This window comes from Triplophysa dalaica, chromosome 22 (assembly GCF_015846415.1).
Source record: "Triplophysa dalaica isolate WHDGS20190420 chromosome 22, ASM1584641v1, whole genome shotgun sequence".
Lineage (NCBI taxonomy): Eukaryota > Metazoa > Chordata > Actinopteri > Cypriniformes > Nemacheilidae > Triplophysa > Triplophysa dalaica.
Genome location: NC_079563.1, coordinates 128,084 through 145,788, shown reverse-complemented (window position 1 = coordinate 145,788; position 17,705 = coordinate 128,084). Strand labels below are relative to the sequence as shown.

Below are 17,705 nucleotides of genomic sequence, written 5' to 3'. Positions count from 1 at the left end.
CTTTGGCAACATCTTTAGCTGGTTCTCCCGCAGCTCCAGGATCTGCAGCTTGGTTAGTCTGAAAACAGAGAGAGAAAAATGAAGTGAAACTTCATAAAGTGAAAGTGTATGCGGTGTGCAGTAACAAATGTAACAAAAAGTAATAAGAAATAATGAAAAGTATCCCGTGTGTCCTCAGATGAACTACAAGTGAAACAAATACACGTCGCATGGCCTGATCTCTCAATGAATATCTACACCAGGCTGTACGTACTGTATATACCGCATTCGCATGAAATCTGTAACTTAGACCCGTGGCGTGTGCTTAAAAAAATCGTTTTTCTTATATTTTGGAGAGAAGTCATGTTTGTTGTTCATTACATTTTAAAGTAGTACATACTTCATCCGATCGTGTACCCAGACACTGTCTGAACTGAAACAAAAGCTCGGATTATCTTGTTCTCTCTAGACCGAGCAGAGTTCAACCGGTGTGTTACGGTGTCTGTGTGTATGTCTGACCTGCCAAAGCTTGCCGGTAGAAACTCGAGGAAGGCATCGTTCAGGTAGAGCTGCGTCAGACTGAGAAGCTGCGTGAAACCATCAGGGAGCCTGTGGAGACACGACAGTGGTTCCATGACATCACCGGAGACATGCAGACACACAAAGTTCATCCCATATATCTCGTATACTTACTTGGATATAGGGTTCACACTTGCTTCTACTATGGCCAGGACTTTACAGTTCTTGATATTTTCAGGAAACTCTTGGATGTCTGAAATGTCAAAAAGTTTTTTTTAATAGTTATAGGTTTGATGTTTGTTGCGATGAATCGCATCCAGAAGAAAATTTTTGTGTATATGAAAATGTGCATATTTATTTTGTATTTATAAACATAGAAAATGGTGCTTTCCGACCGTATAAGTTCAGAAACGAGTAGAGAGTGCTGTGCTATGCGGACTTAGTTTTTCCCGCATTTGAACTATCAAAAAGAACTATCTTGTGATGTAAGCCGGTCAACACCGATGTCATTTGTGATCGACCAATCAGCGTTTGCTTGCATCACAGATCGTTCCTATCCTGCTAGATTTGACTTTCGACTTACATTGCATTATCCACTACATTTTTTGTTTCCAAGTATGTGCAATTCCCTGTGATCGAACCCACGACCTTAGCGTTGTTAGTGCCATGCTATATTTATCTTAAAAATAAATATGTACCTGTATGTGTTTATAAATACACAATCAATTTGCAAATTACACAAACATATATTACGCAAACTCAAACTTTTATTATGGATATTAATAGCCATTAATCGTTTAACAGCACTAGTTTAGTAATTCAACCGAATAATAAGTTTGCAGTCTAAATCAAATGTTATATAATATAATAAATAGTCAACACATAGAATGACTTTTGACTCTAACGAGCCAATTTCCCTCGCTCACTTGTAATTTAATTAAAAAGTATTTTGGGGTGTTGCAAAGCAGGTTTACAGTAAACGCATACTATTACAGAGCAGATACAAGAAAAGAAATACAAGAAATAAATCCGTCTTATGATAATGTCAGATCAATATATTAGTAATGCTATATACCAGGTATGTTTAACAAGTTGATCAGTTTGTATATTTGAGATGCAACTGTAAAAATAACTGCGTGTAAGATAGTCTTCTAAATAGAAAAATGACAAAATGAATGACAACTACATCAAAAATTTAAACCATTTCAAAAAATGGACGAGATCAAAAAAATACCTGTCATTTCAAATTAAGGCTTGCACCCAACTCAATATTAATATTTTAAAAACCAAAAATATATTGCTACTAGGTCGAAACCATGTCTTTAAAAATAAAACTTGGCAATGTGTAGAAAGCAAGCTTTAGCGCTAGCCTGCATGCTTCCTGTCCTACTAACCACAGGAGCTGGAGTGCGACATTATAGTTATGTTAAGATTTCCTCCCTCCAACACCCGGATGTGAACTCTTAACTGCACGCACAGTCACCACAGGCAAGTCTGTTCTAACCCCAGCGCACCGGGAAGATCACGCTCCATTTATTTTAAAGTTTTGTAAAAACACTTATGGAAACACTATAAACGCTGAGCAAAAACAAACAAAAGCAGTATGACAGGAAGGGAGTGACGATTATAAACCTGCAGACACATTTTTGGGTGGGTGCCAGCAGTGGTTACGGGGTGACGTACATAAACGGATAAATGCTGAGTACAATACAAATGAACTTGTCATGTGATGGGGGTTGATATGATGCTGTCGTGTGGTACATCTTGGAATTATAAGCATTTGACTCAAAGGGAAAAGGATGCTGGGATTCCCATCTGAATATCAAAATACTTAAACACTTTTATGAGTTTGTGTGCATTTCAGCTTTTACGTACAGCTATACAACTATTAGCAGCGACTGTGTTATGGTAACTCACGCCCCTCATGAGAAGCACACAACAGACTTCACCGATGCTCACATTGTCTACACAGGAAGCAAACAGTCTCTCGTCATGACAGTTTGAGGTCGTCTGCACTGGAAGTGATGTAGATGCACATCATCTCGATATACACACTGACAATTGACCAATAAGATGAGAGCATGACGCAAGATCTCAGCAACAGTAAAATGGAAGGATTCTATCTCAGTTTCCTTTTTGATTTTCAATGGACATCCATTGGTATGAAAGTTTGCTTTGGCAACTGTGTAGTGCATCAAAAATAGAAATTTGTCATCAATTCAAATAGACGCATCACAAAAAAAACCGTTAATTTAGTGACGAAATATGCTTATGCCGAATAAATGCTATCTAGGCAGCATTATTTGCTGTATTTGATGCAAGTTGCCAAACTGCAAATGCAATTCTAAACCAATCCTCAAAACATTCAACCTGGTTTATAAATTAGGTTGTGCAGATTTTTGTGCTGCTGCGTGAAATGGGAACCGTCGAGCTTGCCGAGTTGAATTGAATTACAGTGGATAAGGGGTTAGCGAGTGCATGCACATATCAGGATGACTCTGCTTATGTTATAGGTGGACTGATAGCGTAACTGGACTCCAAAGAGGAAAAATTAGGAAAGAGGAGATGAATGGGCCGTTTTGCTTACTGTTCTTGCTGATGTCCAGCTCCCTGAGATTGATGAGGTTTGCCAGGCCCGGCGGCAGGACCGCCAGATCGTTGTCTGGTAGACTCAACCGCTGAAGCAACTGGCAGTTGAAAAGTTGCTGTGATAAACAAAAAAGGAAAAGAGAGAAAACACTATGAGATAAAAAATGAGGAATATTCTTATGAATTGATCCAATGCAATGTCCAAACAGAACGCCATCCTTTCACATCCAATCAATTCCGTATAGAAAATCTAAACCCGGCACAACTACTTTCTTCTGTCATACATATATTCCAACACTGTCAATAGAAAATAACACATATGGACCATGAGGGCATGTTTGATTTAGATACAAAATGACTTCCGTCACAAACATAGTTTGAGATTTTTTAGGTTTGATTCATGTCTGTTTAATGAACTGACTTAGAGATAGTTCTCCTAAAAAGAAAATTCTGTCATTAATTACTCACTCTTTAGTTGTTCCAAATCTGTATTAATTCTTTCATGGTTTGGTTGAACACAGACACAGATATTTGGATGAATGCTTGTAACCAAAAGGTCCCATTGACTACCATAGTATGAAAAATGACAATGGTTGTCAAAAAATGTTTTCCTTCTATGGGAGTCAATGGGGTCCAACAACTTTTTGGTTACAAGTATTCTTCCAAATATCTTTCTCTGTATCCATCAGAACGCAGGGATAGTTCACAAATAAAAAAAAAATTCTGTCATCATTCACCCCTAATTTCAAACCTGTATGAGTTTCTGTATGAGTTTCAAAAGAAGATGTTTTGAAGAATGTTGATAACCGAACAGCGGTGGAAGCCAATGACTTCAATTGAACGGACACAAAACCAATGCAAGTGAATGACTGCTATCTTTCTGACTGCCATTTTTAGGAGAACTATCACTTTAAAGAAATTGTTCACCTTCAAAATAAAATATTCTGTCATCATTTAAACACCTTCTTGACATTTCAAACATGCATGAATCTCCTCTGCAGAACACAAAAGAAGATATTTAAAACAATGTTGGTCCCCATTGACTTGCATTGCACATTGCTCATTTTATTGTTCATACAATAAAAATCAATGGGGACCGATTGTTATTGGTTGGCAACATTTTTCAAAATCTCATCTTTTGTGTTTTGCAAAACAAAGGTTTAAAATGACAAAAGGGTGAGTAAATGACAGAATGTTAATTTTGAAGCTGAACCATCCCCTTTAAAATTAATTTCCTAATTGTTTTCACTGACTCAGGTACAAGGTAATCTGCCATTACTTATCTTCTTTTTTTAAATATCCCTGCTTGTTAAAGTAATATTCTACATATATATAATCTTTATTTATCTGTATTTTGTATATATATTTTGATTCTGTGTAGTGTTATTTGTATGCACCATGGGTCTGATAGTAACGCAATTTCAATCCTCCATATGTACAGTATGTGATGTTGCTGAATTGACTATAAAGCAGACTTTGACTTTAAGTTTTGCTGGTGGGATGTACAGCTGACTGAAATACATCCAGAACTGGACTAACTGATAATGTAAAAAAATCAACAGTTTTTATATATATATGGTGCATGTGTGTTTGTATTGCAGGATTGTACTCGTACTTTGGGCAGCTCATTAATCTGGTTGGCATCAAGGTAGAGCTCCTCCAGGGTCTTCTCAAAGCTGAAGATCTCTTTAGGGACCTGCTCCAGGCTGCAGTGCGAGTAATCCAGGGAAGTGACGGGCTCCTCCTCGCCCCGCAGGCAGCGGCACGGCACCAGCCGCACGAATAAGCTGCGCTTACTGCTCATCCTCGTGACAGCTCAGGCACTGGAGGAGAGAGACAGAGAACATGATCATCTTGAACATGAACTATTTAAGCATAGACACACTGGGATACTTGATAGTGCGTTCAAAACAGCTTGGTTACACACGCTGGGGAACATCGTTTTTTTGGGGATTTGCCATTCACTGAGTAGGTATTGTTCGGCAAAAATATACAACAATTATTCGCGAGCGAAGGGCTGCGGGAAAATTTATTAAAACCCATTTATATTCATGGTTTGCAAATTCATTATACAACGTCTAATGGAGTTAGAGAATATCATGCACCTTTATTGGAGAAAAGCCCTCAATATTGTATCAAAAAGGGCAGCAATTGCCCCAGACCCAAGGGTTCTCTTGTGTTGTGATGCGTCATGAAGTGTAGACCTTCAATCTACATGTGGATGAATTGTGGCGGGGTCGGTTGCTACTGTTATTCAAAAGAAATCTCTAGGGGCGACACAAACTTGAAATTGTGGTGCACAGAAACAGGCGCGGATGGCCATTTGGAGCTCTTGGTGGGCCGGACCTCATGAGGACTAGTACTGCTTGTAACAAGATTCAAGATATGGAAGGAAGGAGACAGGAACCGGTAAACATTAAAACATTTAATCAAATAATAACAAAGTATAAAAGACAGCCGGCAGCCCCCAAGGACGACTGCCGGCAACACAAACATAAACATAAACTTAACATATGTTCGGGCCCGGTCCTCTCTCTTCGACGGTCCGGTTGCTCGTTCTCTTATATACTCCCAATCTCCTACGTGATTCGAGCCCGGTGTGCGCACAGCTGGCGCTCATTCACAATTACTCACCGGTCTCGAACCACGGTCTCGCCCCACCTACTCCACTACACCGCTCAATGTGTCTCGTTCAGAACTCAAACAGATGGAGGGGACTTCCAACACTGCCGAAAACAGGTTTCCCGACCAGCAGAATGTGATGGCAAAGAAATGGTTGGAAACCCTGAGTCAAATGCTAGTCGCCTCGTTTGCGTACCTGTCTCCCATGCCGAAGTGATCGCCAGTTTGAAGCCCGCTCATTATGAATGGGACTAAGGCCGGAAAACAAAATGTTTAACTCGGGAAAGCTTTTAGAAATGAAGACAAGTGGACTTTTGGACTCACTCATGAAAGCAGTCTCTTCCCATCTCTTCAAGTGGTAACACTGTGTATACACTGTGTCACGGGACAAGAGAACGCATGAGAATGAATTATAATTTACAATTTTGTCCACACCAGAAATGGTGTTACGGTCATATTTTAACTAGTTATTAAAATAATTAAATACATACTCATATTACATTTAGTGGTTTATGAAATACCACTGTGGCTTAAAAAGTATGATTCGTGTAATGACTAATATGCTTTAAGATATGGAATCGGATCACCTTTCCTCGTGCCCCTCCCACTCCCCCACTCTTCTTCTCACAGTGTTCACGCCCATTTTTGTTGCATTTTTCAAAACAACAGTGAGGTAGACTGTAAAGGGACCCTTTAAACAGAAGGACACCAAGCCAAGTTACATGGATCATCCCCCTTGAGAAACCTAAAGCAAAGTCTCTTAGGTAAAGAACACTATGGTGATGCATGTAGTTCATGGATCACACTAAAACGCTTCAAAGCTGCAACCTGTGTTTACCAGTTCAGATCTTTTAACACAAAGCTAAACAGCTACATAACAGAGAGGCAGATGAAGTTTTAATGTTGTTGGGCCATTTAGACGACACACCAGAAACAATGACAAACAACAAACTATGAGACAAATGCGACACAACATAAAAGTATCAATGTCAAGAGATCATTCAGGCAATCTGAAAGAAAAAACACAGGCCCGAGACTCTGTTCCTCTTGGACAGGGTCCAAGCACACCATTGTGGTTCCAAAAAACGTGTCCAGATTACGTGGCGTTCTGAAGTATTGTGACCGGGCGTCTAGAGTATCCGCATTCAGCCACAAATTTCTCAACAAAAAAGAAGCGCAACAGGGAAAAACCGCCTCAACTCGATCTCACTTTGTTATGAAATGTCGAAGGGAAGACGTGTGGGAAAATGTGTGAAGGAGTTCCTCCTTCCAACTAGGACTTCCGTGTGCTGGTTCAGAAATCATGTGAGGAAGACGAAGAACGCTCTGTGAGGAAGGGCTGGATTACATAACAGATTGTGGAATGTGGCTGCATCAATGAGATCCTTGTGGAAAGAGTTTGGAGAATGTGACCTCTCCTTCTCCTCCTTCACGCCAGACAGACACAGACTAACCCTTCACCAGGTGCAATGTGTGCATAAATATGTTTGGACTGAGACAGCAATCACATCCAAACAATTATTCAAATGGAAAACACCAAGTCACACCCTGGATATTGTCAGAAAATGTTGGCTGGTGTTATGAATGGTCCAATGGTTTCTGCATAGCTATTCACAAAAACCACCAGTCTGAATCTTGATTTACTCTATTAAACAACAGATTATTAAGGTCCATTTCTTAGTAAAGGTGGGATCTTATAGGGTCTTTAAGGCCCCTCAGTGTACAGCAATCCAGGTAACTCTGGTGTGATTATAACAGCCACAGCTGTGCCACTTTTACAGCTGTTGACTTTCGTTGTTGCCGAAAGTTTGGGCTGACAGCGATAACAAGTGAGAACAGACTGGCCTCTGAAGGGCTCCTCTTATCAGTCATAATAAATACACACGCCTTGTGACATCGACTTGCACAAGAGAGAACACACATACACGGAGGGAAATGGGTGTGATTGCCCTCAATGCAAGAAGGTTAAGGGTGGAGGGTTAGTGTTTCCCTTTTTACACACTGGCGGACAATGACAGCCAGATCCTGTTGGTACCAAGTCGACAGAATGTGCTGGAGCTACTAGGCAGTGAAAAACTGAGACTTGCGTTCTTTAGAGAGATCACAGCGAAAGCATCCGATTACAAGAGATATTCTTCAATTTTTTGCTCGTTCTCCCAGTCATCTCCAGTCCTGCAGGGAAATCTATGCATGTATAATTGAACCTTTGTGAGTGCGTGGGAAAATACAGTTTCACTTGCCATTGGTGCCGTCAACATCATGTGACGCATGCCATCCGATACAGACCGCACTGAGGCTGCGAATGGCTGTGAATGCGTATGGCTGTCTCCAAGGAGCAATGCAGCCTACCAGAATAAAAGTAATCACAACCACACGGCCTTCAAGTTAAGAAACACATTCACTTACCCTCACTTATGTACACATAAAAACCACCAGCTGTTTGTGTTCTGCAATTTCTCTTCGTGATGCATAAACTACACATGCTGGGTTTATAAAATGACCAAGGGAACATTAGCAAGGCAAACTTCACTATTATAATTGCTCATGTTTAGGAAAAAACCTATGTACAAGTACTTCAGTATTCAAGTTTGCTTTTTCACTCTTAATACTTTCAACAACAGCGAAGTAACATTCTGGCAACCACCCAGAACGCAATAGAAAAGTAAACACAAATGGATGTGTTACTAACAACTTATGAGGCCATACTAGACATTCCATTGACTTATTCATGTGCATAAGAATGCATCAAAATGTGAACTCCTGCAAAAAAGTTCCCAAAGTTCAAGTTTGATGACCTCCAAATCTGTATGATGTGACGACGTGTGACCAATAGATTGATATGCACTGCGTGGCCATTTCAGTTAGAGGACATGCTAATGCTAATAGTAATATTGCACAATCCATTTTTGTACAATGCGGCCTTAAAATAACGAAAAATAACAAAACTAGTGCAAATACATGAAAACCAGTAATGTGTAAATGAAAAACCCAATGGCACTTTTATCAAGGTTTTGCTGGTCGTTGCCCTAATACGCAGAGCTCTGCATAGAAATTCTATTGTGACTGCGGCATTCAAAACGACTTTGCAACTGCTTAGCAACACCCTGGCAACACTATAGAACCCTAAGAAGAAATCCATTTTTTTTAAATTATTTTTTTACTTCCAACTCAACAGGTATTTTGTTATTATAATTTTATATATCACATTATTTCTAAGAAAAAATTAGATGTTAATGAAGTTGAAATTTAATGATATACTGTATCTCCTGAGGAAATATGCATAGAACCAATGAGATTAAACGGTATATTTTTAATGTCTCTGCTAGTCTGTCTTTTTACCATAAATTTGCTATATAATGATTGCTAAATGACCTCAAAATATTAAATATCTCTCACAAACATTGTGTTTTGGTTGAGAAGACATTTATTAAGCCAATGTAATTACTTTATTTTTAATTACTTTAATGACGAATATATATGCAGTTGAAGCTGCGCCATATTGATCCCCATATAGGATGATTCGTTCAATGTTTATATAATACAACATGTTTGTATTCATCAGGGTGAGAAAACTTAAGAGAATTTATGAAAAGACGATTAAGCTGAATCCCAGTCCTACTTGTTCTTTTTTTATCAAAACTGTGCAAACTGGTTCTCCACCGATTATAAAGGCTTTAATACAATTAATATAATATTTCTGTAAAGCGGTTGGAGGGGGGTATAGAAGAGATTTGCCAGCTGGCAGAAATTTCACATTAAATAGCCCTCCCACAATCTGTCCACTCTCTCCTCTGCCAGTTCACCAGCAAACTCTGTCCCATTGGACAGAACTTAACCCCTCGGGTGACCGCTGTTGCTATGGTTACGACCAGCCAGGCATTGGGAGTACCACTAAGGTAACTGTTGCAGACACTGCTGTAGCTACATTCCACAGCGCAGCCCGAAGCCTCAAGGTTACAGCCTCATATGGTATAAAAAAACTAACAGTTCCAGCAAAAAATACCTGTGGGGTAAAATCACACCTATGGAGTCCCATGGAAGAAGAGGAGAAAGACCGGATATGCAGCCCGTGACTCGTTCACACACATGCTGGCATGGTAAAGGCAACGGCACTGTGATAGGGATGGGTTTCAAGGATCATTGACTAATGGACTTTGGTGTAATAAAGTACAGAGACTTGTAGCTAATAAACAAAACAAGAAAAGCAGTGTGACTTGACACGCTAAGAGGAAACCGAGAAGATGATCAAGAGGTGTACAAGGAAAGCAAATCCTAAAATTGTGTCCTTTACTCGCACTCATGTCATTCCAAACCACTGCCATATAAAGACAAGAGTTTCATCTGTTCCTTCATTTGAAAAAACGATTTTTCCTATTTATGATTATTTTACATTTTATATACATTTTTTATTTATAATATTTTTTGAGTAAAGTATATTTACATAATCATTTTTGTAATTTTCTTGGATTTTCAGTAAATGACAAATTCGATTTTGGTTCCTAAGCCAAATCCACCATTTTAATATTGTTGTTATTATTTTCAGAGTAGTACATCTCCAGTCCCCATTCACTTTCATTGTATTTATAAGACAACATTTGGGACATTATTCGAACACAGAGACATCAGGCAAAAAGTCGTACGAGTTTAAACATGACATGAGGGACCGATATTTCATTTCTGACTGAGTGAACAATTGCTTAAAGTGGTGACCCGAAATCTGATCTGAAGATCAAGGGAGATGATCTGGAGCGAATCGAGGCTTTTTACAGTTCGTGGGAACTCGTTGACCCATTTTCTACCGCTCTGTGTACCAACATCGAAGACCAATTAGACAACGCTCACATATTGAATACGACATGGCTCTGCTCCCCTCCGTCCCTCCCCTAGCCTGTGGTTATCAGAGTCTCGCAACAGGAAGAGTCTGCCGCCATCTCTCTGATGCGTAGCTCTGTTGTCCTCTCAAAGCTTGCGCTAGGCAAAACTGTCAACACATGACGCCAAGAAACCCACACGTGGCCAAGAATCAGCCCCTGTTAATATGCACAAGCCTTTTCGTGGGTGCTGACGTACACATTTCTCAGTTCCTGATGGTGAGAAGAGAAAGCTTTCAAATCCTCTCGGATACACACGAGCGAGGCAGCTCGATGGACCGACCGGAGGCGTCAAGAGTGTGAGACGTACAGTTTCTGACAGGGTGAAAGATATTTATAGAAGAAATGGCAGAAGATTTCTGCACATCGAGTTTGGATCTGAACACAGTTTTGATGTAGGAATGCCGGAGCGATGAATTCAAGAATCGGGACATGTTTATAGGGTAGAGAGAAATCCAGAGAGAAAACATCAAGCGTAACCCTGAGAATACGCAGTTTGGAGGGAAGTACTGAAAATATCTGGATGTAGTACAAGTTGTCAATCTGAAGTTAAGATACGGCTCAGGAAATCTAGACGACTTGACGCAATAATAAAGGGCAGCATCCATTCAAGTTTATTTATAGTTTTTTTTACAATGCTGCAATGTTTTAAAAGCAGCTTTATGTGGAAAAAATGACTTGCAGTAATAAGGGAAATTATTCAAAGTATGAATACATTTTAAGAAGAACACATGATTTCTGTTCAAAAAATGTGAAACTTTAACAGAGACTACAGGACATGCATACAGGGAATGTTAAAACTTACTGACACAATATTTTACATTTTCTACAAAAAGGCTTTCACAATTCTCATTAGCATAACCATATAAAATGGTCAATACTATAGCGTATTCAGCTTAAAAAAAGCAAAGCCATTACGCCGAAGCAATTTATTAATTGATCATAAATTCAATTGAATCAGAAATAATAAAACTTATGTTATATTTTAATAGAAAATTATACATATAACATTTTTAAAATGCGGAAAACTACCCCTTATCGATAATGAGAATGAAAGAAGTCTAGAATATTAAGCTTTTAGCAAGAAAAATTTGAAGTAATTTGTTAACCTGGTAGCTATTTGAAAGGTACTAGTGGACATTAAATCAAATTTAAAGGAGCAGTTGGGATTTTAATGAGGATAAATAACACGGTTGTTTAGTGTCCTCTCACTTATACATATACATATGTGTTTGGTTTTTAAAGATATGAGAGTGTTTCCCGTTCGGTTTATGATAATTTTCTTCAGTTTTGCATTTACTGGAAGCACTGGCTCACACAGCTCTGTGCTTTTTGCTGAAAAGGGGGCGGGGACAAGCAGCTCATTTGCATATAAAGAGAGACACACCAAAACAGCCTGTTTTTCCTCATAGGCAGAAATGGACATGTAGGGCACCGTATAATAAAGGATCTGGGGTGTATTTTGAGCTGACGCTTCACAGACACATTCTGTGGACTCCTGAGATGTATATTACATTTTGTTAAAGGGCTAGATTTGGGGCCCTTTAAGTGAAACACATACAAGAAATTATGCAGGATACGTTGTTAAAAACTATAACATCTCTGCTTGGTGGTAACTGCTAGGATAATTTTGTTTGCTATTTTTACACATAGATTTGTAATGCAGGATCAGTGCTGTAATCATCTTGTTCTTATCTGGCGCTGTTCTCAGACTGACTCACAAGTGTTGAGTCAGGTGGCAAGTTTACCAGCCAAGGCGAGTGTGTCCATCTCGGAGGCTAGAGGTCGAGCGTGAGCACCGGTAAGACTGGGTGTGTGTTTCGATCCGCCACTCACTGCTAGGAACATCTCCTCCACCTTCAGCTGACCCAGCAGGAGGCAGGCCCTCTCTCAATAATTTAGCACCAGCGATCGCTTTAGACACGCCAAGCTTACAAGCAGAAAGTCGTCATAAAGGGACATTCTCTAAGAGAGACACGATGCATAGACGTTTCTTCAAAGTAAAAGCTAAAGTTGGGGAAGGGTGAAGCAAAGACACAAGAGATTACAGGATGAAAAAAATGGTATCGGTGTCAGAAGCTGCAGAACCGGATCGTCCAGTTCTGCTCCCCTTGTTTGGTTTTGGTTCTCACCGTTCCGTTCAATGCGCAGTGGTCTTGCGGCAGTCATGCAAACAAAACCGCTATTGTCCTGGAGAATCTGTTATAAGGCGGGTAATCAGATCTTGCCCGAATGCACAGAGTGCGTGTGCTGCATCGCACTCCATTGCAACCTTTTCTCGATGGAGAGGTCTTTTCACACTTGTCATTTCGTTTTCAAACTACCTTTAGGTGTATGGACAAAAAAGGCTGCAAGCAAGAGTTTTTATCCACTATTTAACCCAAAAGCATCTAACATATTTGAAAACATAAATGTATGAAAAGCAGCTACACTGAAACTTTAGTTTTTCTGCAGACTAGGAGTGTCTTTGTGTCCTCGAGCTCGGTCTGAGCTTTATTCAAGTGTCTGAATGTATACTGACCATCACAGGAAGCTCAGGGGTGAGTCAAAAGCCACAGAAATACGAGCAGACAGAACAGCGAATGACCACAAACCCCTCAGAGTCTGTCCCTAAATGTCAAACAGAGTTTCACTTACCACGTCCTCACTATCCACCCAGATTCATCTAAAACACTTGGTGGATGAAAGAGTGAGACAAGTTATTATTGACATGGAAATAGACAGAAAACAATAGCAATCTTTAAATGCGTGCGTTTAAACATTCAACACAGAATGCAAGGTCTAAACCAGAACCACTCCATACCATAAGATCTTTATCACATATTATTTTAGATTCTGATAGGCTTAGCATCATCTATCAACCTAATAATTATATCCTTTAGGTATTCCAGGTAGAGGTCTTCAGCGAGTCTATATTTTATATGGTCAGCCAGATCCCAAATGAATTACTTCAGTTCCTGGGTCTGTTTAATATTGTATATAATACCAGAGTCGATCAGTTTCAGTCAGCACTGTGTGTGTTTTTAGTATCGGGAATCTCGTAAAATTAGGACGAGAAAAGTGTGAGTCTGGAAATAAGGGAAAAAACACAATCATCCTCAGCCATCAGCAGCAAAACTACACCGCAGAATTACTGCACGCAGTCTGTTATCATGGAGGATGCCTTCATGAGTGATGTAGGGAAAAGCGCCTGTTCCACTTTTTCCTCATGTTTATGATAATATCAATGTACCGTCTAATATAAAAAAATTGGTCAGACTCTGCTCAGAGAGTACATATATGAATTCAAAAACGTGCTGCTAATGTTAGCGGTCATGGGTGGCGCTAAACAAGCAATCATAATTTGAAAGAGCTCTCCTTGGAAGTTGCGGGTAATGGATGGAAGAGCAACACTTTCGCACCACCTCAACGAAGCAGCCAGCATTTAGCCGCTTACAGCATGTTTCCATTTGAACATGAGCTGGACAATCTCGACTGCCACATACCTTGTGAATCCACCATTACAGTTGGTAAGACAAAAGATTAAATTTTCGGAACTTGTTTACGGACGGAATTTGCTGTGGGATATGCGTCGACAGGGTAAAATTACGTTTTTCTCTGTTCTGCAGGGGTCCGTCTCATACTTTATTTAATTAGGCAGACCCGGACCTGCGTAGCACATTCATGGGTCTCTTCGGGTACAGGACAAATGAACAAATGACAAATGAACAAATGAAGACCTCTGATTGCAGGGCTGTAAAGTTCACTTTTTTGCATATAGCACCGGTGCTACAAATTTTGTAGCACAGGCCAAACAGTTGTTGCACAAGTATACGTCTGTTAAAAAACAGAAGTGCAGGACATCACATAAATAGACAGGAAACTGAAAAAAGGACATTAACATTATACAAATGGATAAATTAGGGCCATATCATTTTTTGTAGACAGTAGACCGCAGTAAAATTATTGTGTACTATAATATATTTGAACATTTCCAAAGTAAATAATAAAGTATACTATAGTGTTTACTTCAGTTTATAAATGTACTACAAGTTAATTATTTTATCTTCTGGATCAAAGCAGACTTTAATTTTGGCTTTTGATCACAAAGACGCTTGAGCTTCAGCTTGTTTGACAGTAGCTTCACACAATCAGTGAAATAGTCGTAAATAAACTAAGGACAACTCAGTGGATAAAGTTCATGTGTTCATTAAGGATGCAACAATACAGCTCACCCACGGTTCAATACGGACCTCCGTTTATGGCCCATGGTTTTAGGTTCGGTTCAGTTCTGATGGCTTCGGCACATTAAAGTGTTTTTTGATTGTTTTATTTTTATGTGACCGTAACAGTAAACACTTAAGAATTTTTTTTTACTGAAATTCTCTTTATTTTACTTGACTTATTTTATTATCTTTAAGCAAAAAACAACTTGTACAAATTATTGGTGTGTTTAATAAATGTTAAGATTTACTGGAAGCTCATAGCAGTTTTTGGTTTACTGTTCATCAATACGCCAGTAAAATAAGCTTCTTGAAGAGGTTTTGTGCATCAGAGTAATAAAAATGACGAAATGATAAACTTGCGATTGCTGTAATCAAAGTAAACATGAGCTCAATAGGAAAGGCCAAAGATAATATATTTACAAGGTATGCTACTGCGATTGCAATAAATTAGAAGAAACGCAATGCTAAATAGCTGCTTGGAGGCGCTCTTACTAAGACGTTAATAGGTGTCCGAAATGCCGCCGAGTGGCATGAGTCGTAGGTAGTCTCGCTTCACTGCAGTCTGGCTTTTGCTGCAGATTTGAGATGTTTAATACACAAGCACAAATATTTTAAATAGATAATTCATTAGGAAATGCGTTTTAGTAAACATGACTATCGCAGAATTAGTTTTTACCTAAGGGAGGGGTTCAAACCCAGCATTTGCGTTCCTACGCACGACTATAACTTGGCCTTAACATGATTGCATTATACCATAGATTAGTTTCTAATTATGTGCAATCCCTAGGATGGAAACATGAACATGGCGTTGTAAGCACCATGCACTAACCACTGAGCTACAGAAAAGCTAACCAGTACCGTTTTAAGATTTTTAATTGGTACCGATATTGAAGAAACACAAACGATACCCAACTGTATATAATGAAAGACTTTACTAAGCAGTAAAAGTTGGCCAAGCTACAAAGCTTTAACACTAGAGAGACATAGATAACGAAGTTGTCCCTCAAAAGTCTATATGTGAATTTAAATGGGCTTTTTAAATTAGTAAAGCAATCATGCCTCATTTCCACCGTCAGCACATTTTTAAAGTGTGTGTGATGTTTATTTTCACAGACTTCAAGTGGCCATTAAGAATGGAGATAAAACCTGCTCCTTCATTTTCTGTGAATTTGTTTTACGAAACATTGCGGGGCAATGCTAAATGTTTCACATGCAAACTTGATCGCTAACAGGATTTTCAGGAAGTGGGTTCTCTGACCAGTCATATCAGGCCTAGTTCAATTACATTCAGTATAAATAATATTGTCACTACTCAAATTTCGAGCTAATGCTTTGATACATTAATTGTTTATGAAAAGGTGAATCCATTTTAACTCAAATTTAAGAGCAGCTTCTGCTTTAAAGCACTCTTGAGGAGATTAAAGTGCAAATCTGGACCAGCATGAGCATGTTTAAGCTTTTACAGCCATTGTTTGTATATAACAAAGATCTAAAGTAGAGGTCGACCGATATGCGTTTTTCAGGCCGATATCGGCTATCGGTCTAATTCACATGGAAATAATCGTGGAATCCATAATTTGCTCAGGCTGTGTGTGATTGTCAACTGCGCGGGTCACTCACGTCTCAGACTTTGCCCGCTGCCACGAATGCGCACATTACAGGTCCTTATTGACAAGTTAACACAAACAACGCAAGCGCATTACTAGGAGCTGCTGTTTGCTGGGACTTTTAAAACGAAACATAATTTATCTTTTGATGACTTGAGGCAGCGCTGGTCCATTTCAAATCCGTTCACAACAAGAACAAAGTCTTATTTGACGTTAAATTTACATATGTTGTGTGTGAACCGAGGAAAAGTGACCTTAATACACAATCATAAGAACGTAACAACACAAGACCTTTTACTTGGCTGTGATGTGTGTAACCCTGTTAACAATTAAATCTTTTTTAACAAACCTAATTTCTGTTGGATCAAATGAATTCAGATTATGGCCTCTTTATTTAGCACCAATCAATAACAAAAGCTTCTCTACAGACTTTGCCTTTTTCTAAAATAAGCAGAACCAAAGTAACCAATTTGTCAGTATCAGTAATATAGTTCTTTTGGGGAAAATAACTAAATAATCGCATTGCCAGCTGATTTAAGGTGTGCACAAAATGTTTTGCTTGCGCTCCTTAAAATTTCAGTCAGGTGTTACAGTGCTCCTAGTAAAAAAAGTTAGTTAGGAGCCCTGATAACCGATATTTAACAACCCCATTTGATTTATAATTCAACCACTTAGTATTTTATTTACTTTACAAAATGGAAGTTAATGTGCTTGTTAAAATATCAAAGAAGAAGTTATTTTGAAAAATATTACTTTATTTAATAAAGTACTTAAAGGGATAGTTCAGCCAAAAACTCCAATTTGCCTTTTATTGACTCATCCTCAGGCCATCCGAGATGTAGGTGACTTTTTGAGTAGAACCATAAAGAAGCTTGTTTGGTAAATCCGCAGCCCTCTCTGATTCATATTATGGGAGTATATGGGGTCCGCCGTTCTAAGAATTCCTAAAGCGGCTCCTGGTGACATGTTGATGTTTCGTAAAGTTACACGCTCAATATTTTCAAAAATTTGAGCGTCATTTATTATAATATTAGCCATACTGTACAGCCTCAACACTCCCTTTCTGCAGGTGGCACTAAACGTACCAGACACTGGTATGCCATCCGCCACCAAATACTACAAGAAGAAGATTGCGATTTTGTGCAGAGGCTGCACTTTTTGGCTAATATTATTAAAAATGGTGTTTAGTTTTATGAAAATATCAAACAATTCGCTTCACGAAACGTAAGACTCCCATAGACCCCACATACTCCCATTATATGAAGCAGAGACGGCTGCGGCTTTACCATAAAAACTTCTTTATTGTTCTACTC

At 39.0% G+C, this 17,705-nt stretch overlaps 1 protein-coding gene across 2 annotated transcripts in view; it reads right to left on the bottom strand.

Annotated features, from left to right (window-relative positions):
• Positions 1-17,705, bottom strand: part of erbin (erbb2 interacting protein) — a 69,631-nt gene that overhangs the window by 34,016 nt on the left and 17,910 nt on the right. For both annotated transcript variants that reach the window (XM_056736192.1, XM_056736193.1), the window contains exons 2-6: positions 4,703-4,910; positions 3,086-3,203; positions 673-751; positions 499-588; positions 2-58 (exon numbers count right to left, since the gene is read on the bottom strand). In XM_056736192.1, the coding sequence (XP_056592170.1) occupies positions 2-58; positions 499-588; positions 673-751; positions 3,086-3,203; positions 4,703-4,891 (533 nt within the window). In that variant the 5' untranslated portion in view covers positions 4,892-4,910. The remainder of the gene's footprint in view (position 1; positions 59-498; positions 589-672; positions 752-3,085; positions 3,204-4,702; positions 4,911-17,705) is intronic.